Below are 21820 nucleotides of genomic sequence, written 5' to 3'. Positions count from 1 at the left end.
TGCTACCATGAATGAGATGCAGTTTTAACCCTCCTGTAACCTAAGACTGTACTTTCAGGGATCATTTCTATAGGTTTTTACTTGAGAAATGTGTTTCTAGAGTGTATGATCTCGCTAACCACGATGATGAGTTGTGATATTCCCTTTTGAGCATGAAACTGATGGAGTAGTGCTGTGCTGCACGTTTTTTTGTCATTGATAATTGCTTATTGCTCTACTGTGGAGCAGTAAGAGAGAGAATATGATCAGAGTGGTTGTAGAAGTGTTAAACAGGCACTGAAAAATTTGTGTAATATTTATCTGTTTAATTGCTCATTGTTACTTCCCTGTGGTTCAGTGAGACAGTGAATGAGATAAGAGTGGAAGTCCTGTTTAAGATTAAAAAACTTGTGTTGCTGTTTTTTTCCATCTGGTGATTTCTGGTTTTAAACGGTCAAATAAAGGACAGTGCTGAGCTGAAATTATCTAATAAATTGTTAACCCTAGACCAATAATACAAGTGGGCACTAGATGACTAGATTAACATGCAAGTCCATTTGTCTGCCTATCAGGTGGGATTAAAACAAAGAGCATTACTTGATCAAAATTTGGCCAATCTCACATTTAAGGTCTTCTTCTTGCACACCTCTGGCTGCTATTTATAGATCACACATTATGTATGGGCAGAAATCTGTGCCATCAGAAACTGTTTGAATAAGTTAAATTTGAATTTGAATTGCTCGCATTGAATCTGAATTGTAACTTGAATAAATGCTTTTAAAAACTGAATATGAATTAGCCTAGCTTTGACAAACAAATATGATCGACTGTTTCTAGTAGAATTCCAAAGTTGTCATCTTGTACCCTCTCAGAGCCCTGTATGCTTGCAGAGACCCCTACAGTAGGGAAACATGCAAAACAGTGTCCAAACCTTTCTATTTTAGCTTTATTTATGTCTTACACAGCATCCCAACTCTTTAGCTAACTTAATAACTTTAGCTAAAGTGAATAGTTAGTCTAATTCATTAGACTCCCATAATTATGCTCCCTTGCACTTGTGTATCTAGAAATCTTTTTTTATTTTTTTTATTTCAACAAACTATTATCTGAGACCAATAATACAAGTGGCCACTGGATGTCTCTACCTGCTTGAAGAGTTGGTAGACTGACAACATTTAGTCTAAGTTTAAGAAATTCTTCTTCAACAGACTCGTCTCTGTCACTCACTAAAAAAAGAAAATTAGTGTAAAGTCCCTTAAATAAGCCTTTTTTCTCATTTTTAGTTATTAATACAACTACTAAATTCTACTTACACATGAAGGGACTTGCATAGGATGAATGCACCTGTGCTTTTAGTGCTATGACACCGGCTTGGTGAATATATTTAAAGCCTTTCTTAGAACCACTCAGATCATATCCTCTTTTTCAGAGCTCCAAAATTAAGCAATGAACAGTCATCAAGAACAGAAAACACATGACAAAGTCATGGTTGTCTGTCACTTTCACATTCAAAGGGGAACATCACAACTCATCATCGTGGTTAGCGAGACCATACACTCTAGAAACACATTTCTCAAGACAAAAACTATAGAAATGATCCCTGAAAGTATAGTCTTAGTTAAGCAAAGTCCATAAAGAGCTAGTGATTCCCAGGACAGTCACTCTCACTAATGGTTTGCCTCAGCTGTTAAACATGGCCAAAGTCTTGAGTTAATGAGAAGTTAATGAACTATTACTGTTGTACGTAACTACAGTAACATTGGCGCAGATAAATCTGAAGTTAGAGTTGATTACGTAACATTTAAATCCAGTATTGAGAGCATCGATGCTTGGTAAAATATAATACCATTTACTCAATCCAAAATCTGTCGCTGGCATTACTGTGATTGTTTTCATGAAAGTTAAAATTTGGAAATGACCAGAAATTGTAAATAGTGCACATTTCAGATGCAGTTGTTCACATGGCCATTAAATATCACAATGTCTTAAACCATGACCGAAGCCCATAACTACATATGTGGAAGTAATCAGCAGACAAAATAAAATAAACTTACTGGTTCTTTTAATTCTTCTAGAACCACTCTGATCATATTCCCTTCCTCAGTGCTCTACAGTAGAGCAAAAGGCAATCATCAATGACAGAACATGTGCAGCACAGCACTACTCCATCAGCTTCATGCTTAAAAGGGAACATCACAACTCATCATCGTGGTTAGCAAGACCATACACTCTGGAAACACATTTCTCAAGTCAAAAACTATAGAAATGATCCCTGAAAGTACAGTCTTAGTTAAGCAATGGCCAAAAACAGCTAGTGATTCCCAGGACAGTCACTCTCACTAATGGTTTGCCTCAGCTGTCAAAACTGGTTAAACATGAACATTAGCTCAGACTTAAATGCAATTTTAGATTTGGTAACCGCTGTTCTATATAAAATGTGTCCTTTGTCAGCACCTCGAGGTGTGGCGGAGGCTGGCACCCTAGACACTCAAAAGTAAAATATCCAGTCTAAAAAATGAGTGTAATTTTACTTTCTGCATGGTTCTGTAACCATACATACAGCATTTTGCAGTTACAGATAGCAGTCTCCAATCTGAACGCACTTGAGGTGCTATCATCATTGCTTCACAGAATGAGACTGTCAGTGCAAAGTTCAATGCACTTACTGAAAAAAAAGATTTGCAGTTACACAAGTGCAAGGGAACATAGAACAGAATAGAATACCTCTTTATTGTCACTGTTACAAGAACAATGAAACACAGTTTGGCATCTTTCTGTAAATCTACACAATAACACAGGCATTTACATTTACACAAGAAAGATATGCGCACATATGGCTACATCCATCCATACAGATACATACATATATGTATACACACACACACACACACACACACACACACACACACACACACACACACACACGCTTACATATATATACATACACAAAAATGAAGAGCAGGTGCATTGTGAGGTGCAGTGTGATCAGTGATATTGCACATTGTGTGTGTGTGTGTGTGTGGGGGGGGGGGGGGGGGGGGGGGGGGGGATGCTGTCGCTACTATAATAAATACTGTTTAAAGAGGTAATGTCCAGGAGTGTTGGCAGTGCAGTTATCCTCCAATCAGGGCGGAGGTAGGGCATGTTTGACAGCCTGTGGGTTGAGTCTGTTTGTCTTTGATCGATGGACCTGTAGCGTTTACCAGAGGGAAGGGGGGGAAAGTGAGTGTTGAGGGTGCGAGGGGTCTTTGATGATGATACTGGCTTTCAAAAAGTCTGCGCCGCGCGAATATATCTAACGTCCACTTTTCCACCTATCAGGTGGGATTAAAATGTTCTGACAGCAGATTTGTGGAAACTAAGAGCATTACCTGATCAAAATTTGGCCAATCTCACATTTAAGGAATATTAAATCTTTACTGTCTCATCTGAAATGTTGTCCTTGCTCTACAGAAGTTTTACTGAATCTGTTATTTCTTTCTGTATCGCTGCTTGGTTTGGTAACGTGACTCTGAAGAACAAGAATCAGTTGGGACTTTTGGTAAAAACTGCCAGCAAAATCTCAGGGCATTGGCAAGACAGACTTTTGGCCATTTATAACAAGCATGTGCTGAGGAAGGCTCATTCTATTGTTAATTGTTTTAACCATTCACTTCACACTGAGTTTAACCTGTTGCCCTCTGGCTGTTGTTTTAGAGTACTTGTGAGGAAGACCAAAAAACTTGAGGTTTCTTTTATCCTTACTGAACCAGTCTCCTTAATGGCAAATAACTGTCTTGTGGCTTTTTGTTATTGTTTTGTTTATTCTTATTGTTGCCCTTGGTGCTATACTAATTTTGTGTTGTGGGACAATAAAATATTGAATTGAATTAAGGTCTTCTTATTGTACACCTCTGGCTGCTATTTTTAGATCACACATTATGCTCCCTTGCAGTTGTGTACGTGCAGATCTTGGTTTTTAATTTCAGTAAGTGCATTGAACTTTGCATTGACAGTCTCACTCTGTGGAACAATGATGATAGCACCTCACGTAACGCATTGCCTTCAGGTTTGGAGACTGCTATCTGCAACTGCAAAATGCTGTATGTTTGGTTACAGAACCATGCAAAATGTAAAATTACATTCACTTTTTTAGATTGGATATTTTACTTTTGAGTGTCTAGGGTGCCAACCTCTGCCACACCTCGAGGTGCTGACAAAGGATACATTATACATAGAACAGCGGTTACCAAATTTCAAACTGCATTTACGTCTCATTGTCTGAGCTAATGTTCATGTTTGACCAGCTTTGGAAGCTGAGGCAAACCCTTAGTGAGAGTGACTGTCCTGGGAATCACTAGCTCTTTCTGGACATTGCTTAGCTAAGACTGTACTTTCAGGGATCATTTCTATAGTTTTTGACTTGAGAAATGTGTTTCTCGTGTGTATGGTCTCGCTAACCACGATGATGAGTTGTGATATTCCCTTTTGAGCATGAAAGTGACAGGCAACTGTGACTTTGTCATGTGTTTTCTGTTCTTGATGACCGTTCATTGCTTATTTTTGGAGCTTTGACAAAGGGAATATGATCTGAGTGGTTCTAAGAAATGCTGGTGTCATAGCACTAAAAGCACAGGTACAATTTCTTTCTTCATGTGTAAGTAAAATTCAGTGGTTGTATTAACTAAAAAATAAACAAATGGTTATTTTAGGGATTTTACACACATTTACTTTTTTTAGTGAGTGACAGAGACGAGTCTGTTGAAGAAGAGGAACTTCTTCTTCTTCTTGAAGAAGAATTTCTTAAACTTGGACTAAATGTTGTCAGTCTACCAGCTCTTCCAGCAAACTTTTTTTTGAGAATGCAATTTATTAAAAACAAGGCTTAAACAGAAACAGGCTGTTTACAGCTGATCAAAAGTTTAGGACCACAACTCCAAAAAAACAAACAACCTGTAACCCCATTGTCTCTCTAAACTAGCAGAATTCAAATAAACCTTGACTTCAGGTGCGTAATTCTTGTTTTTTATCTTTTTTTTTTTGGTTGGATGTGTTTTCTGTCATTGATGAATGTTCATTACTTCTTTTCAGAGCTTTGACAAAGGGAATATGATCTGAGGGGTTATAGGAAATGCTTTAAATATGTTTCACCAAGCTGAGGTTATAGCACTAAAAACACAGCTACAATCATTCCATGCAAGGTAGTTCATATGGAAATGGAATTCAGTAGTTACCATCACAATCACCACTTGTATCGCATGCAAAATGTGGACTCTGTCATCAGAGCCAGATGATAGAAACCTACAGATGTTTGTTGGTTTGGTGCTTAACTCTAATCACTAAAACAAAGCACATTTTAAAAGCAGGTTCAGGGGCATTTCTGTTATCATTAATCCACACCTTATTCACAGCAATGACTTTGTCACTCATGGTTCAGAAGTAAAGGCAATAATTACGTATTATGTATTACTGCTTGGCATAATAAAGAAGTTAAAAATAAGAATAAAGACTTATTGAACCAAATTAGATTTTCTTTACTAGTTTTTTCAGGAAGTCTTTTTCAACATTCTTCCTTTCCAATATATATTTCCATGAATTGGTTTTCAAAGGACTTCACAATTAACGATGACTCTTACCACAACAATATATTAACATCACTCTTGCCATACACAGTTTTTTTTTTTTTTGTTTTTTTTCCTCAAAAGTAAGTAAGTCTCAAAAGTTCTCTAGTAACATGTTTACCATAGCAACAGCTCTTCTTGTGATGCACGCTCAATCATCCAGGTAAGTAAATTCCAAAGGTTGATTCTGCTCACATCCATACAAATTCTGCCATTTATCTGGACCCAGGTCACCTCAAGCTTGGTCTCAGTTAATAGTTTATTAGATAATTTCTGCTTGGCACTGACCTTTATTTAACCATTTAAAACTAGAAATCACTAGGAGGAAAAAAACCCAAAACAACAAACAAGCCTTTTAATTTTATACAGGACTTCCCCTCTTTTCAAATTCACATCTTCAGTGAGCTACAGGGAAGCATTGATCAGTAATCAACTACCAAGAACACATTTAGCAAATCATTATTCCCTGTGTTTTACACACTCAGAAAAGAACCACAACTCATCATTGCGGATTGCAAAACCATATAATTTTGAACCACAAATCTCAAATGAAAAATTATTTCCATGAAGCAGAGCTGTACAAGAAAACTGGGGATGGACAGACCAGGTCATTAGGAAGACGCATATTCTCACTTAGGGTTGTGAGGGCAATTTAAACCATGTGTCTATGATGAATGAGCATAATGGTAACTTATTTACATTAATCCAATTTAAAAACACTGTAAAGTTAAAAAAAAAAAAAAAAGTTCACTTCTGTCACTTATTGTTCCTTCCCATTCCATGCAAGGCAACCTGGGTTGGCTGGAAGACTGTTTACTTAGCCTGGCAGGGCGAAGGACACTGTCTCAGCTGAACTATGGACACGCACACACATACATATACTGATACTGATAAGCACTCACCGACGCATCACCCTCCCTACCCCGGATCCAACGCCACCTCCAACGATTACCTCCCCTCTGATGTGGACATCGGGTCAGTTGGAGGCGCAGTCGAAAGATTGCAGTGGTCCCACATCAGATGTACACACTGGAACTCTTTCCCATGTTGCTGTCTGTGTTTATTGTGCTATGGTGTGTTGATATCTGTGCATTCCTGTATTATCCTTCTGTGTTACACATTTCAATGTTTTTTTTTTTCCCTCGCTACCTAGCCTGACCTGTCTCCCCAATGTGATGTTTGTGTATTGTATGTACGGTCGGCAAGGTCTGTCATCTCGGTTGTGGGCAAAAGACCTGCAACTGACAAATAAAGGCTATCTCATCATCATCATCATCTCTCATAAAATCACTTACTCCTTATTAACTTAATGCATTGAAAGAATCATCACAGTTCATCATTACATTTCATTTCATGCACACTAAAGAAATGCATTCGTCAAATCACAAGCAATACCAGACAATCTAACAAGCCATTTGCAAGATGACTTTTCTCTCACAGGTTTTACCTCTGCTGCAAAACAACCACCTAATGAGTGAACAAAACAATAATGATGTTCATTAACATCCTTTCATGTAATGGAGGTGGCTCTCTTTTTACCTGGCTACATCACTATGATAACTTTTGCTTTTCACTAATAACTTAACTCTCAATTTTTTCTACAGTCCACTTATATTGATTCTCTGCTTCAGAAATACATTACATTAGAATTGTAGCATGGTTGTACAGTGGCTAGCATGGTAGTTAGCACTAGTCTAAGAGCAAGAAGGTCCTGAGGTTGACTCCACCATCTGGAGAATCTTTCTGTGTGGAGTTGCATGTTCTCCTTGGGTACTCTGGCTTCCTCCCACAGTCTAAAGACATCCAGATATTGGGGTAAGGTTAACTGGCCATTCTAAATTGTCCATAGGTTTGAATGTGAGTGAGAATGGTTGTCTGTCTCTCTGTGTTAGCTCTATGACAGACTGGTAACCTGACAGCTGGGATAATATTTATATTATCCCAGCTATTATTTATAAATGGAAGAGAATGGATGGATAATTGGAGTTCCAAAAAAGCCTTGTCCTCTGGAATATAAAAAAATATATATTCTTTTCTGAGTGGTTACCCAAACTGTTTAAAAGAATCTGAATATATATCCCCAAGTAAATACACAATTTCCTTAGAGATTATTAAAGTATTCTGATTCTGATTGAAATAAGAGGCAGTAGATTTAATAACTATAGTTTTATGATCTTGAAAGCAGGCTGGCAAAGATGAAATGTTTCAGTTAAAGATGGTTTAAAATCTTTTGGAAACTTTACTCATCCATAAATACACTTTTCTGTAACATGTTAAACATCTTAAAATCTTCCAGTCTGTAGGTTGCTAAGTTCTGCCCCACCTAAAGGTGACACAGTGCACATTTTGTTTTTTTTAAGGTCAGCCTAATCACCATTTTTCAAAATAATCATCGAACATGTTCACTCGAGACTGTCCTTCTTGTCATAATGTCCAGGTAATTGTTTGTTCAAATCACAATGGCCATAGTTGCACTTTGAAATTTAATAATGCCACTCCATGTAAAATGTGAACTTTGTCACCACCTTGAGGTGAGGCAGAGGGTAGCACCCTAGACACTCAAAAGCAAAATATTCAATCGAAAGAATTAATGTAATTTTACTCTTGGCATGGCTGCGTAACCACTCTGATTGTCAATAACAGACAACACATGAAATAAAACTGTCTATCAGCTTCATGCTCCTCCAGTCTATGTAAAAAACACTGTACAAACATGTAAGAGAGAATGACAGCACTAAATAAAAGAAAAAAAAATAACAGGTAAGAGGGATGGTAAATAAAGGTTACATGACAATGACTTCATGAAAAAGACTATTTGTTTCAGGTTGAAAAGATTCAAAAGGTTCATGTCTCTGAGTCATTAAGAAGTAAGACTGTGTAAAAGCACCTGGATAACATTTAAGGATGTATAACTTTTTTTTCTTTCCAATTTACTAACCTGACACTCCGACAGTCTTCAGTCCTCTTTTAAGATTCCAGTGCAACAACCAAGATGACTTTTTTCTAAGGTAATGGTTTCTGTAACACAGACTTTAAACACAAGCATCCAGGAAAACAATTAAACCACACTTTACTACTTTTTAACACCCTTATAACCACTCTGATCATGTTCCCTTCCTCAGTGCTCAGCAAAGAGCAATCATCAATGATAGAGAGTGCATGAAATGAATCACTATTCTCCACCAGCTTCATGCTCAGAAGGAAACATCGTGACTCATCATCGTGGTTAGCGAGACAGTACACGTTTGAAACACATTTCTCAAGTCAGAAACTATAGAAATGATCCCTGAAAGTACAGTCTTAGTGTGCTCACATGTGTAAACTGCATGTGGTTTGCAGTAAAGTCTTCATCAGTCAGGGTTCTTCTCTGCTATTCAATAACATTGTGCAGTTGCCATGTCTTGTCCAATCATCTGTGTTTATGCAAAGAACATAAATACAGAGGATGACAGGAGACAGAGGAGCAAAGAGTGTGCGCATTAGAGGAGCTGCGTAAATCTGCTGTTTGATGAAACCAGAGCAACACACTAGACACAGAGGAGAGACAATACCAATGTTGGTCAATCCTCTTGCTCCATAACACTGAGACATGCCTCTGAGAACTACCTCTAATGTGTAGGATGGAAAGGGATGGGACTCGATATTTATGTTTTAGCAGCGTGTTAAGCAGATGTTGATGATGAAACACTGCTACAAAGTGTAGTTCGAAACACCCGTGTTACATGACCATAAGTAATATAGGTTTTGGTGCGCTTTGCCCCAGTTTCAACTGCTGGCTTAGTTTCTGCTTAAAAGTTTGACTAGCAGAGTGCAGAACAAAACAGATAACAACATAAATTCCTTGAAATGTTAAAAGTCATCAACACCAGCAGCAGAAGCAAAGGACAGTTTGCTGATGCAGCTGTGGAGGTCAAAAAATAGCCCACGGCTGCATCTGTTCCAAGGACACATGATCCTTTAGATTGGAAGGAATGATAAGTCATATATCCTCATATTTATAGGTTAGCCTACTTGCAGCGTTTCCAAGGCTGAAGAGGTAAACTGCCCAAAAAGACACTAACTGAACCCCGAAATATGTTAAACATGACAAATGTAGACATTTGATTTTCTCTTGTTCATCTTCATTTTCCATCAGCATAATTAGCAACATTCGTTCACACTTGATGCCACCGTAGTTGAAAGATCTTTTACAAACCTTACTGGGGCCTACTCAGCCCACATACAAAGTAGCAGGCATTTAAATCTACTGAAGATATGAAAAACATGTTGATCATTAATAATTTGGTATAATAAGTATCACCGGTTTTGAACTGTGCAGGGCGATTTCACAGAAGTGCCACTGAGAAGTGACATTAAGGAAAAGCTCAGATTGCCATCTCTAAGGAACAGTGTATTAACACTGCATAATACTACTATAACAGTGTATAAACCAATCATTAAGTTTCACTTAAACAGCTTTAGTAACCACTCTGATCATATTCCCTTCCTCATTACTCCACAAGGAAGTAAAGACCGGTCATCAATGATAAAGAATGTATGAAATGAATCATTATTCTCTATCTGCTTCACGCTCAGAAAGGAATATCACGACTCATCATCGTGGTTAGCGAGACCATACACTTTAGAAACACATTCCTCAAGTTAGAAACTATAGAAATGATCCCTGAAAGTATAGTCTTAGTGTGCTAATATCAGAAAACTGCATCTGCTTTTCTGTGAAGTCTTCATCACTCAGGGTTCCTCTCTGACTTTCAATAAGCTCCGCCTGTTATCATGATTTGGCCAATCATCTGTGTTTATGCAAATAATACTGTGTAGCACATCCAATCACTGGATACCTCTAACAATACTGATGGCAAACATACAAGAGAGAACGGCCAGACTAACAGATCAACTTTATAAAAGTTTTTAGGGAACATGACAACAAAAGAGTGATGGTTGCGACATTCAGTTGAAGCTGAAAAGATCCAAAAGGCCTGCCTCTCACTCACTGACAAATTAGACAGATTGTGTAAGTGTCCCTCAAACATGAAGTACAAAAAATATAAGGTGGTTTAGCAATCTGAGTACATAAATCGACTGTGCTAACTTGCAGGTTCCTTCACATACAGACAGATTATTAGACAACAGAGAGACACAGCTGCCCCGACTACTGATACTTTTAACTTATAAAGTTGGCTCATGATTTATGAAGTAAGTGCATCATGAATGTGTTTATTATGAATTCTTTAACTGTAGTATAGTAAGCGTAACTAAACATAAAAAGTATAACTACACATCTTTTACACATACATGTTCTGAAATTGTTTTTGTAGACCTGGAATTTAAATGTGCTTTTTTTTTTTGTTCTATGTACAATAAACAAACACATGACTGGACAAAAAGGTTTGATTCAGACCTGTTCTCACTTCATGTTTGAGTTTTTTTTTTTAACTTCCAATAAAAAAATTATTTCACATGTTTCAGTGGGCTGAATCTATTACTTGAATATCTCAGTAAAGCCTGCAGGTAATCAGTCTGCTAAAGTAGAACTGGGTATTCTTTTATTATCAGTACGGATTCAGCTAGTGTGGTCTGGCTCGATGCTGAAGGCCTTGGATTTGTCCTCCTCCTTGTGTAATTTGTTCTTAATTTGTTTTTGGGGGAATGTTTTTGTTTGTTTGTTTGTTTGTTTTTTCTGTTGTCTATATAAATTCAGTTTTGTTGCCGGAATATATTTTCCTTCCTACACAAAATGCAGCAGTGTCGAAATATCTGTAAGAAAGATTATTGGGATCTATTCAGTCTACATACAAAGTAGGTGACAATAAAATCCATAAAACTCATTGTTTATCTCAAAAATGACATGACAATCATGTGTTGATAATAATTATTGATACTTTGGTATGATAAGAAGCCCTGTTTTATATTTTAAAAGTACTGGCTGTACGGTTGTTTCACAAACTGGTGTTAACAAAAAGAATGAAGACAACACTTGTATGTAATGTCTGTTGCTGCCACAGGAAACCATCCCAGCTGAAAACATAGCTTCTTATGATTTCTTTTGTACCTATTGTAACCACTCTGATCATATTCCCTTCCTCATTACTCCACAAGGAAGTAAAGACCGGTCATCAATGATAGAGAACATATGAACTGAACCATTATTCTCTATCCGCTTCACGCTCAGAAAGGAATATCACGACTCATCATCGTGGTTAGCGAGACCATACGCTTTAGAAACACATTCCTCAAGTTAGAAACTATAGAAATGATCCCTGAAAGTATAGTCTTAACGTATTTACATGTGGAAACTGCATGTGCTTTTCTGTAAAGTCTTCCGCACTCAGGGTTCCTCTTTGACATTTAATAAGCTCCGCCTGTTACCATGTTTTGGCCAATCAACTGTGTTTATGCAAATAATACTATGTAGCACATCCAATCACTGGATACCTCTAACAATACTGACAGCAAATGTACAAGAGAGAACGGCCAGACTAACAGATCAATTTTATAAAAGTTATTAGGGAACATGACGTGTAAATAAAGGTTACAAAAGTGACTTTGTGATAGTGGCGACATTCTGTTGAAGCGGAAAAGATTCAAAAGGCCAGTCTCTCTCACTCACTGACAACTAAGATAGATTGTGTAAATGTTCCTCAAAAACGAGGGACTTTTTTATGCACAATTTAAGTACACATGATTTGACAAAAGGGTTTACTTGAGACTTGTTCTAGAAATGAGGTAAACTGTTTCAAAACTTTGAGATCATGCTGTTATTTTGACATTTTTCACAGCTATGGTTGTACATTACTAATGTTAGGTACTTCTATAACGTTTATAATTTTTACACAATATTCGTAACCACTCTGATCATATTCCCTTCCTCATTACTCCACAAGGAAGTAAAGACCGGTCATCAATGATAAAGAACGTATGAACTGAATCATTATTCTCTATCCGCTTCACGCTCAGAAGGGAATATCACGACTCTTCATCGTGGTTAGCGAGACCATACACTTTAGAAACACATTTCTCAAGTTAGAAACTATAGAAATGATCCCTGAAAGTATAGTCTTAACGAAAAGCTGGGTCGAAGCAAGACGTGATTCTCGGGAACGCCGTTCTCACTCAAGGTTTATGTCAACTGTTAAGCATGACCTAAACGATCAGTCCGCGAGGAGTTAGTAGACTATAACTTTTACAGAGCTACGATTATGCAAGTAAATCTAAAAGTGTGGCTAAAGCTGTTTATTTAAGTTTTAAAATCCAGTTTCCAGTCCCACAATGCTTTGCGAAAGCAGTCGCATACGTCACTATACGAATTTATTTATTTTCACTCAAAAATCTGTAACAACCGTTATTTTTATTGTTTCCCTGAAATATGAAGTTGTGACTAACATAAAAATTGAAAGAAACAATGCGTTGATCATGGAAATAGCAGTAACTTTAAGTTTAAATAAATGTTGTGTGGTGCATCGCTTATTATACTCCTGACATGAATCTGGCAAAGAGGAAGCGTTCCGCTTAGAAACAACTATTACAATTTGTTTAATTAAAAAAAAGTTTAAACTCGAAACAATTGGTTAAAATATTAACGATACACAAATCACAAAAAAGAGACACGTCTATTGTTTTTTCTTCTGTAATATAAGACGTCGAATCTGTACATGTAGCACCGCAGCTACCCTTGTTACGACACACGAGGGCAGCATTTCATTGGCTAGCAGAGTTTAATCGTCACGCGATATTCAATGTTTAAAAGACTGCCAAAACTTATATTTTGGTTAACTTTTGCTTAAAATAATAAAAATCAAAAGAACCGCGTTACCTTAGTACACAACATTCTAGATAAACTCAATAGGCGTCGAATGACTTCAACACAGACGCCTAACTTTAACTGAAAAAGCTAGGTGAAATAGTTTCACCTGCAACTAAAAGCAACTCACTAAGGGCGAAAACTAAAATAAAAGTGCGCCACAAAAGGCTCAGTCGACAGTATTTTTAACTACATTTTAAACAGGCTGTAGCTAATTATCGGCTAACATAAATGTTTTCACCCAGAGACACCACGCCTCCATCTCAATTTTCTTTCTATAAAAATATTCTTAATCACCTTTGAAACAAACTACTCACCAGCATGTTGTCCAGCAGCACATTCGCTTTGTCTTAAAGAAACAGTCTCAATTTTTAAAAGCTTTAAAATAAAGCCAGTTAGCCAGGAGACTCCCCAGTTATTAACGTTTTGTTTTGTTGCGCATGCTCAGGGACAGAGAGGAATTCCGCGTGTTTTCTTAAAATAGTTTATTCGTGCATGAAATTAATTAAACAAACGCACTCGTTACATATATATGATCGTTTTAAATATCAGAACAATTTATAATACATTAAGACAATTCAACTTGATGTTCCAATTATTAGACATATGTCATGCTAAGACAACGTGTAGTCATCAATGCATACGTTTTGTAGTTGAAATTAAAAGCTCAAAAACTCGTGAATTGCTTTGGAAAAGGGGGGTGGATCAAATGCACCTATGTGTGCATCTACTTATGAATACTAGGAAACCAGGAAACACGAAAGAGGCAAAAACATTCACCCCGAAAAAATATTGAAATACATTTTTCATACCAAGACCTGCTGTAGTATTAAGATAATAAAGCATTCCTAACTGCAACAGTAGTGTGAGTCATACTGTTCGTGCAACAAAAAGTAAGGGGTTAGATGGAACTACTGCTTAACATAATATAAATGAGTTGAGGACATTACATATCCACAACATATTCAATTAATTATATAGTTTCAGCAACATGCAGGTTTCATATTGTATAACTGTTATCAGTTTTATATGGATGTTACTTTAATCCCCTAGAACTCATTTAAAGATTCTTGTGCTCCTATAGATTGCAGTGCTGTAGCAAACAAAACAAAACAAGTTTTTAATAAATGCAATAATTAAAGTAAAGAAAGCAACTTTTGGGCCTCTAGATTTCAGGGTGTCAGTGTTAACCAAAAGTTCTCCTCCTTATTATAAAAAACAAAATGACAAAGTTCCCACCATTGTGGAGGTATCTCGTTAGAACAGACATTAAATTTCTATTGTAACATAACAACATTTAACTACATGTAAATCATACCCAGGATAACTGACATCAGATCAATGGATGGATGGATGACTGGAAACAGGGCAACAAAAAATAAATAAAAAAAGAATGACACTTGCTTATTATCATCACAGAGAGAATCAGTCGGCTTTGTGCGGTCATGCTTGCAGTAATCACATATGTACAGTCTGAAAGTCGACGGGAGAACTGCTCCACAAATACTGTCTCCTCCTGATTAATTAACGTCGGAGCTCCGTCAGATTTTGTCCACTCTCTATGGCTCCTTGTACCTCCTCCACAGCAGGTGCACCTGTCTCCGGGCCTCAGAGCGAACACATCTGGAGAAGGAGGTGTGCTGTCTGCCCTTCACCTGGTAACCACAGGGCGATCGGACGCAGTTCACTTCAACAACTCACTACCTTTAACTTTAAAGTCAACACTAACTTTATTTAAAATGTACAGTCAACTAAAAAATGGCAACTACTGGGACACAGTGGCAGTTTTTTAAAGCATCACAGTGGAGTAAAATGCCCTCAGATCTTACTGAAGATATTCAGCAACCTACTGCTCCTGCTCTTACACATACAGGTTCACAAAATATTGTACAGTATACTCTATGAATTATATGAAAACCCATTCTGTAGATACATTGTAATAAGGCTAAACAGTTCAGGTGAAACAGACACGCAAAATAAGTCATAATCCAGACTGAATTCAAGTCAAGAAACTACCTGCAACTCTAGAAATAACAACGAACAAACTCCTTGAACTGTAGCTGTTAGTGATACTTATCTGCTTGCCAGCTCCTTCTTCAGACAGGACCTGAAGGAGGTAGCACGCTCCACAGCTTTATAGCCCTGAGATGTGTGTAGACAGCCAGAGTGAGGCAGGAAGACAGGAAAACAATCGCAAAAGTGGTGGGCACATGGAAGGTGAGAAAAACAAAAGTATAAGTGTGGTAAATTCATGATAATAGGGAAAAAAGCATGGGTTAGAAAGGAGATGAAGAGAGAGGTATATCAGCAAAATAAGGACAGAACACTGTTAAAAAGCCAAGACAGTGAGGCCAAGACAGCATCAAAAGGGACATACAGGACCATATAAAGTGCAACATCCAGGCCTACAGTGGTGCCAAGTTTATTATCACATGACAACCTCTGTAGAAAAAAAGGATCTGAGCAGTGTTATTGCATCAAAATCCACCATTGGGGGGCAGTATGGCCTTTTCAGACAGCATCACCAAATTGCTTATAGGTGATTTCCAACCCAAAAGCCTGCAAATTATTTTCCATTTAAGCTTTTTTTGTTACATTCCTGATGCTTACTAAAAGTCTTTCATCAATATTTTTTAACCCTGTTATCATGTGTGTATGTTAAATGCATTTTTCTTTTGTTTTGGGTAACTGTTGATTTACCTTAACTACTTGACTGCAACTGAAGAGCACAAACAGTCATGAGTAAAGGATGGCTTAGTTGTACCAGCAGAACTTCTTCTACAAAAAAGGTTTAAGAAACAGCTGAACAACAATAATACTTGTAGTTTTGGATTTCCTGTTTTTTTGTTACTCTGTGACACTAAATCCTGGCACAGGTAAAGCTAGTTTGCATTTAAGGTAAAGACTGATTTGTTATTCTATAATGAAACAGGCAACAAGAAGCTCCCATGTTTTAAATTTCAGCTCTTCTTTTTTGAATCTAAAATGCTCAAGAAATAACACATCCTGTAGTTTTAAATCCCTGTAATTTCTTTATGTGGCTAACTTTGAAATTGTAACTTCACCTCGACCAAGTTTTTGGGTAATGCTGGATGTCAGAGTTTATACTTGAGAACCCAGATGCTATGACTACACCGTTCTTCTGGTCCTCTGGGTGCCACCAAAACAGCTTTGACCCACTAAAGCAAGGTGTGCACACAACCCGGTATCATGGCATAGTGTGTAATAGACACGCCGGTCCACAGTGTCCATTTCACACTTTGCCTCTCCAAAGCGTGAAATGGACACGCATGCAGAAGCTGCAGTAAGCTGCAGTACCAGTAGAGGGAGATATTTCATTTCAGGCCAACATGAAAATAATCAAAGTAAAGCATTTAAAGAGACATTACTAATGCATTCATGAGCAAATACAAATTAGCCACCTAGCTTAATAATTTCTGGCATAGTGGGAGCCTAGAATGTACTTTATACCTTTCTTGGTCACTGTGGACTTTATGGCATTACATATATTTTCTCCCCTTGTTGCAACTTGCGTCTCCATTTCACGCTTTAGAGAGGGGTAAAGTGTGAACTGGACACAGCAGACCAGTGTGTCTATTACACGCTTTGCTGTCATAGGCTGTGAAGGTGCCTCGTGGTATTTGGAAGTTTAGCAGCGGATCTTTTAGGTTCTGTAGGTTGTTTGTGTTAATGGAGTATGTGCCCATGTGCCCATGTGCCCATGTGCGGTTCAGTTGGGCTCAGGCATGCTACACATGTATAGTTCATCTGTAGTTTACATCTGGCCATAGAACTCCCAAACTATAGCTGCCTTTGGGTGCTCAGTACTCAGGCAGAGTATAAGGCAACTGGTCAAGTGGGAGTACACCCTAAATCTTAATGAGAAACCTGTCTCTTTGTAAGTGCTCTGGAACCCACTTGACCTCCGACCTTTCTGCGAAGGGAGGTATATTTCTCAAAAGTGGTTCCTTTTTCGTGTCCTGGTGACTGGCTGTGCTTCAAACTTTTTCTAAACAAAGATTTTTCAGTTGGAGCTGAGTGCACTTTTTCTCAAAAAGAAGGAAGTTCTTTACCCTGGCTCCCCTGTGCAGCCGGTCCTTCATGATACCAATGAACTCTTTGTAGGAGAGCTGGTCATCGTGATCGACATCGAAGATCTTGAAGATGGTGTTTACAAGGTGACGTGTCAGCTTGAGCCCTGTGGCTACATACACCGCTCTGGCAAACTCATCTATCAGGGGAGAAAGTAAAAATGACTTTGATCATTTGTCTAAGTGCAGCTGAGTGAAAAACCTGAAGGAGAAAACACAGCATCAGTGATTGTAAGCAGAGACCTTCAGTGCCCGCATTTCAAGCTCAATACAGTTTTAATACCTTGTCCAATGGAGCGTGAAGCAAAGTTATACATCTGCATGGCAATGGCAAAGTCTTCAAGGTTGTTGAGAAACTGGAAGAAGGATCTGAACTCATCAAAGGTGATTCCCTGAAACACAAGTAGAAACAGTTAACAAAACAACTGCAGGGAGAGGTACTGGACAGAAAGAAGCTTGGAAATGACAAATATCGTTTGAGCGAGACTGTGAAGGTGCATTTAAGTGGCGTGCATACAGCATTCCTCAAAGTGCATCTAGTCATCTGTCTGAAAAATTAAAAAGCTAAATGATTATTCAAGCGATTCGATGACATGGTCTCATGAAGGACGTAAGAAGTCATTCATGGGGTTAACCATCGTATGTGTGTATGATGTGGAAGATTTTTCGTTTTCCTCAGTGGCTTTGGCTTAATTCTCAAATTACAGTTAAAGTTAGTACGAGAAATCTTTTACAGCATTTTGTTACTCAGAAAGAGCTGCTCTCTATACAGTGGCATTTTCAAATGTTTCAATACAATTTGGCAAATCACTAAGCAGAACACTTATTGATTTTTGGAATAAAAAAATCTTTTTATTTTTTACTGTATAAAATGTTGTGTTGACTCATCACATGCAGAATAGTCCAGCTAATTGTCCACATGTTTAGGTCAGTACTGTAAGTAATAAGAGTAAGTGTAAGCAGTGTTGGGAAGGTTACTTTTAAAATGTATTCCACTACAGATTACAGAATACATGCCCCAAAATGTATTTTGTAACGTATTCCGTTACGTTACTCAATGAGAGTAACGTATTCTGAATACTTTGGATTACCTATTATATTATCATGCTTTTTTACAACTACATGAATGTACTATTGCTGTGTGATTTATTACTTTTACTGAAGGTTACTCGCCATACCAGTACCAACCAGATGTTTAAATCTTAATATAAAATGAGTAACAGCAGGTTGACATTAGGTAAGGCTGCCCTTTTTGCAGCGATCTCGTATAGAAAACTATTCCGCGCGTATATAAAACAGGTCCGCGGCTCTGAATCGTAGTAAAGGGACCTCTGGCTAATACGTCAGGTTCGTGTCGGGCTCGTAGCCGAAAACTAGCTTTACTTTGTTGTCTGGGTCAACTTTGCAAGCGAGAGACAAAGAGAGGCGTTGAAAGGCTGCTCCAACGGAACTTATTGTTTCGGAGAAAAACACAAAAAAAGTGTACAGTCGAGTCTTAATAGCTTACTTACAACTGGGCTCGTCAGACACTCTTTTTGGCTGCAGTGGTTATTATGATATTTACATCCTTCCAGCTCCCGTTTCTGCTCGGTGACAACTCGTACTTTTCCTTTTTCTCCCTCCCTCACGCTCACAAACACATAACGGGTATGGCAGTTCATTCTCCCTGCAGCACGGACTACACTGCCCATGAGGCTACATTCTTTAGGGCAATGCCTGTAACACTCTGCCTATTGCCTTCATATTAAATCATTTTTGTGAATAATTTTTTAAAATATTTCTTCACGTCATTATGCGAGCTGCAAGTAGAGGTGACATGGGCCGCGAGATTGAGATGCAGGCATTAGAGCCTCTTAATGCGTGTTTTGTTTGGGGCGTGGAAACCAAAAATAGAGAGGGCATAGCCGACAATACCGCCGTGTAATCCTTTTATTTCAGCAAAGTAACTGTATTCTAAATACCACCTTTTTAAACGATAACTGTAACAGAATACAGTTACTCATATTTTGTATTTTAAATACGTAACGGCGGTACATGTATTCCGTTACTCCCCAACACTGAGTATAAGACATCTTATGTGTTTTTTCTGTCTCTGCCCATTAAAATGGAACTACCATAAAATGAGAGACTCTTCAATTCTCTAATTGTGAGAAAACAGACAAACAAATTCAGCAGAGGATCAGATGATTCTTTCTACTACAAAAGATTTTCAGTTTTATTCTGTTCATTGTATAGTGCTGTGTTGTCAGTCAGTTTTTCCTTACGTGCTATGCAAATGTATAGGTGCTCTTTTGCTTTACAAAGTAGAATGTAAAACACTGCGCCCCTGAAATCAGCATGTGAATAGATTCACTAGGACATGCTGTAGTTGTCACTAATCCTTGGAAAAAATATTAGCCTTGTATTGTTGGCACTCAGTGTCAGAGACACATGAATTGTGCAGGTTAACTATAGTGTTTTTCTGCATGCATGAGCTATTTCAGGAAATGCATTTTTTCAGCTTCTGTGACCTTCAGATATGTTTGGAGAAATATACCAAAGCAGTTGAAAAAAACAGTAAAACACATTGCAGTGTTTCATCTCCGTAAAGTAGCATAAAGTGAAAACTAATTGGAATGTACAGTCTAATTGTTGGGATGGCATGTGTTCATATATTGAGCATTCACCCAGCACTAACAAAGGATACAAAGGATATTGTGTATTTCATATAATGAATAACAAAAGTCCATCTGAGCAAATGGTTGTGAGGTGCACCTCATGCTCTTTGCTGTGAACTTGCTGTAACCCAATAACAGATGCATAATTCAGAAGATAAAATATTATTAATCAAATAAATAAATGGGTTTTTTTTAATTACATGATAAAATGTAGATTAAAATACAACAGCTTGCTGTGTATCTTAACCTTGACAGCGCTTATATGAAGAATAAAAGAGAAGGTGGCAAATTAACTTAATAGCAGGATAGACTGACAGATTGTAACTGCAGGTTGTGAATTATACGAGGCAGAGACCAACCTCCTGCTTCTTCCACAGCATGAAAAGGAAAGAAGGGAGGGACAGAAATAGAGACGGGTTGCATAAGGACTACATGCCAAAGTCTAGCTAGATAGCACAGCATGATAGATAGATAGATAGATAGATAGATAGATAGATAGATAGATAGATAGATAGATAGATAGATAGATAGATAGATAGATAGATAGATAGATAGATAGATAGATAGATAGATAGATAGATAGATGCAACTGAAAGTGTAGTGAAATGTGTGTTTTTGTGTGTGACATGTAGTGAAGCAATTGAGCGCTCAAGTGTGGAAAGCCACAACAGCCTCAGGCAGAGACAACAGTTTGAAATTACAGGTACTCTAGATGTCTAGAAGGTAGAAGCTCCCATACAGGAAGGAAGAATTTCATTATTATTTCATTACTGATCAATGAATTGTCCAGTAAATAACTGTGTGCACATGTATACTGTACCTTTTCATCAGGTATACACTGGCGGACATTTTCCAGATAGGCACTAATGTTTTCCACGTTGGTGAATCGCAGCAGGATTTTGGCAAAGTCTTCTTCACTGATAGTCGTCATACCTTTAGAGTAAGTCAGGAACTCGATTTCCAACACCTCTGTCTGGAGGTTATCCATAAATCTGAAAACAGGAAGAAAGGACAGTAAAAAAGACAAAAAGAGAACTGTTCTATAAATCATCCATTCTGCCATGTGGTTAATACTGTTAGCATTAGCACTCTTTCTGTTCTAGTACCTGTAGAAGTCATCAAAGGTAAGCTCTGCCTTCCCCTTCTTCCCAAAGAAATGGACCAGTAGTGTGGTGTCAATTGTGATGCTATCATCGGCTCGCTATCAAAGAGAGAGAGAGAGAGTGATACGAGAGACGATCAGTGACTAAATGACAAACCTCAAGCATCATGGGTGGAGAAGGACGAGTCCATCATTAGACCAACATGGCCACCGCTGTGCCAGATTAGCAGGAAGCAGGTTTCTATTGCACGTGTGCAAAACGTGCACTGGATGAGCATTACAAATTACACTACAAATGACATCACAAATTTCAGTCACAGTTATCAGCTCAGACAAACAGTCAACAGCCATCATGAAATCAAACTTACCAGTCTAGGAAGCATAATATGATGTGAAAAACATACTTCAGTCAGAAGAGCCAAATAAAAATTTACAAGCAAACTGAAGTAAAGCAGGGAAGTAAAGAAGGGAAGTCAGATTAGATCTATTGAAGAAATCATTCTCTATGCAGTCTAGACTGGTGAGTAGTGATGCTGTAGCAGCATGAAACACAGACTGATACAATGTTAAGGAGTACTCAAGTATCAGCCCAA

General features: G+C 37.8%; 1 protein-coding gene and 8 non-coding genes across 13 annotated transcripts in view; 2 read left to right on the top strand and 7 right to left on the bottom strand.

The window, feature by feature from the left end:
- Window positions 1-42: 42 nt before the first annotated feature.
- Window positions 43-255, top strand: LOC118454168 (small nucleolar RNA U3). Its single transcript, XR_004843631.1, has one exon. It is a non-coding gene; the product is annotated as a small nucleolar RNA U3 (small nucleolar RNA).
- Window positions 256-1380: 1125 nt separating this feature from the next.
- Window positions 1381-1595, bottom strand: LOC118454160 (small nucleolar RNA U3). The gene has a single exon (XR_004843623.2). It is a non-coding gene; the product is annotated as a small nucleolar RNA U3 (small nucleolar RNA).
- A 460-nt stretch (window positions 1596-2055) lies between these two features.
- LOC118454166 (small nucleolar RNA U3) lies at window positions 2056-2267 on the bottom strand. The gene has a single exon (XR_004843629.2). It is a non-coding gene; the product is annotated as a small nucleolar RNA U3 (small nucleolar RNA).
- Window positions 2268-4342: 2075 nt separating this feature from the next.
- On the top strand, window positions 4343-4557 carry LOC118454167 (small nucleolar RNA U3). The gene has a single exon (XR_004843630.2). It is a non-coding gene; the product is annotated as a small nucleolar RNA U3 (small nucleolar RNA).
- A 4116-nt stretch (window positions 4558-8673) lies between these two features.
- On the bottom strand, window positions 8674-8881 carry LOC118454161 (small nucleolar RNA U3). The gene has a single exon (XR_004843624.2). It is a non-coding gene; the product is annotated as a small nucleolar RNA U3 (small nucleolar RNA).
- A 1161-nt stretch (window positions 8882-10042) lies between these two features.
- LOC118454162 (small nucleolar RNA U3) lies at window positions 10043-10258 on the bottom strand. Its single transcript, XR_004843625.2, has one exon. It is a non-coding gene; the product is annotated as a small nucleolar RNA U3 (small nucleolar RNA).
- Window positions 10259-11636: 1378 nt separating this feature from the next.
- Window positions 11637-11852, bottom strand: LOC118454163 (small nucleolar RNA U3). The gene has a single exon (XR_004843626.2). It is a non-coding gene; the product is annotated as a small nucleolar RNA U3 (small nucleolar RNA).
- A 569-nt stretch (window positions 11853-12421) lies between these two features.
- Window positions 12422-12637, bottom strand: LOC118454159 (small nucleolar RNA U3). The gene has a single exon (XR_004843622.2). It is a non-coding gene; the product is annotated as a small nucleolar RNA U3 (small nucleolar RNA).
- Window positions 12638-13847: 1210 nt separating this feature from the next.
- Window positions 13848-21820, bottom strand: part of micu3a (mitochondrial calcium uptake 3a) — a 38228-nt gene continuing 30255 nt past the window's right edge. For 3 of the 5 annotated variants that reach the window (XM_006790814.3, XM_006790816.3, XM_006790817.3), the window contains 6 exons: window positions 21232-21326; window positions 20946-21117; window positions 17752-17860; window positions 17451-17608; window positions 15455-15519; window positions 13848-15035 (listed from right to left, as the gene is read on the bottom strand). In XM_006790814.3, coding sequence (XP_006790877.1) covers window positions 15029-15035; window positions 15455-15519; window positions 17451-17608; window positions 17752-17860; window positions 20946-21117; window positions 21232-21326 — 606 coding nt within the window. In that variant the 3' untranslated portion in view covers window positions 13848-15028. Of the gene's footprint in view, window positions 15036-15450; window positions 15520-17450; window positions 17609-17751; window positions 17861-20945; window positions 21118-21231; window positions 21327-21820 lie in introns of those variants that run through there. The other 2 variants (XM_087841905.1, XM_087841904.1) reach the window with 2 other exon arrangements.

This window comes from Neolamprologus brichardi, chromosome 6, assembly GCF_056152115.1.
Source record: "Neolamprologus brichardi isolate AB-2024 chromosome 6, ASM5615211v1, whole genome shotgun sequence".
Taxonomy (NCBI): Eukaryota; Metazoa; Chordata; class Actinopteri; order Cichliformes; family Cichlidae; genus Neolamprologus; species Neolamprologus brichardi.
The sequence above is the reverse complement of the archived record's forward strand: the minus strand, read 5'-3'. Positions and strand labels throughout refer to the sequence as shown.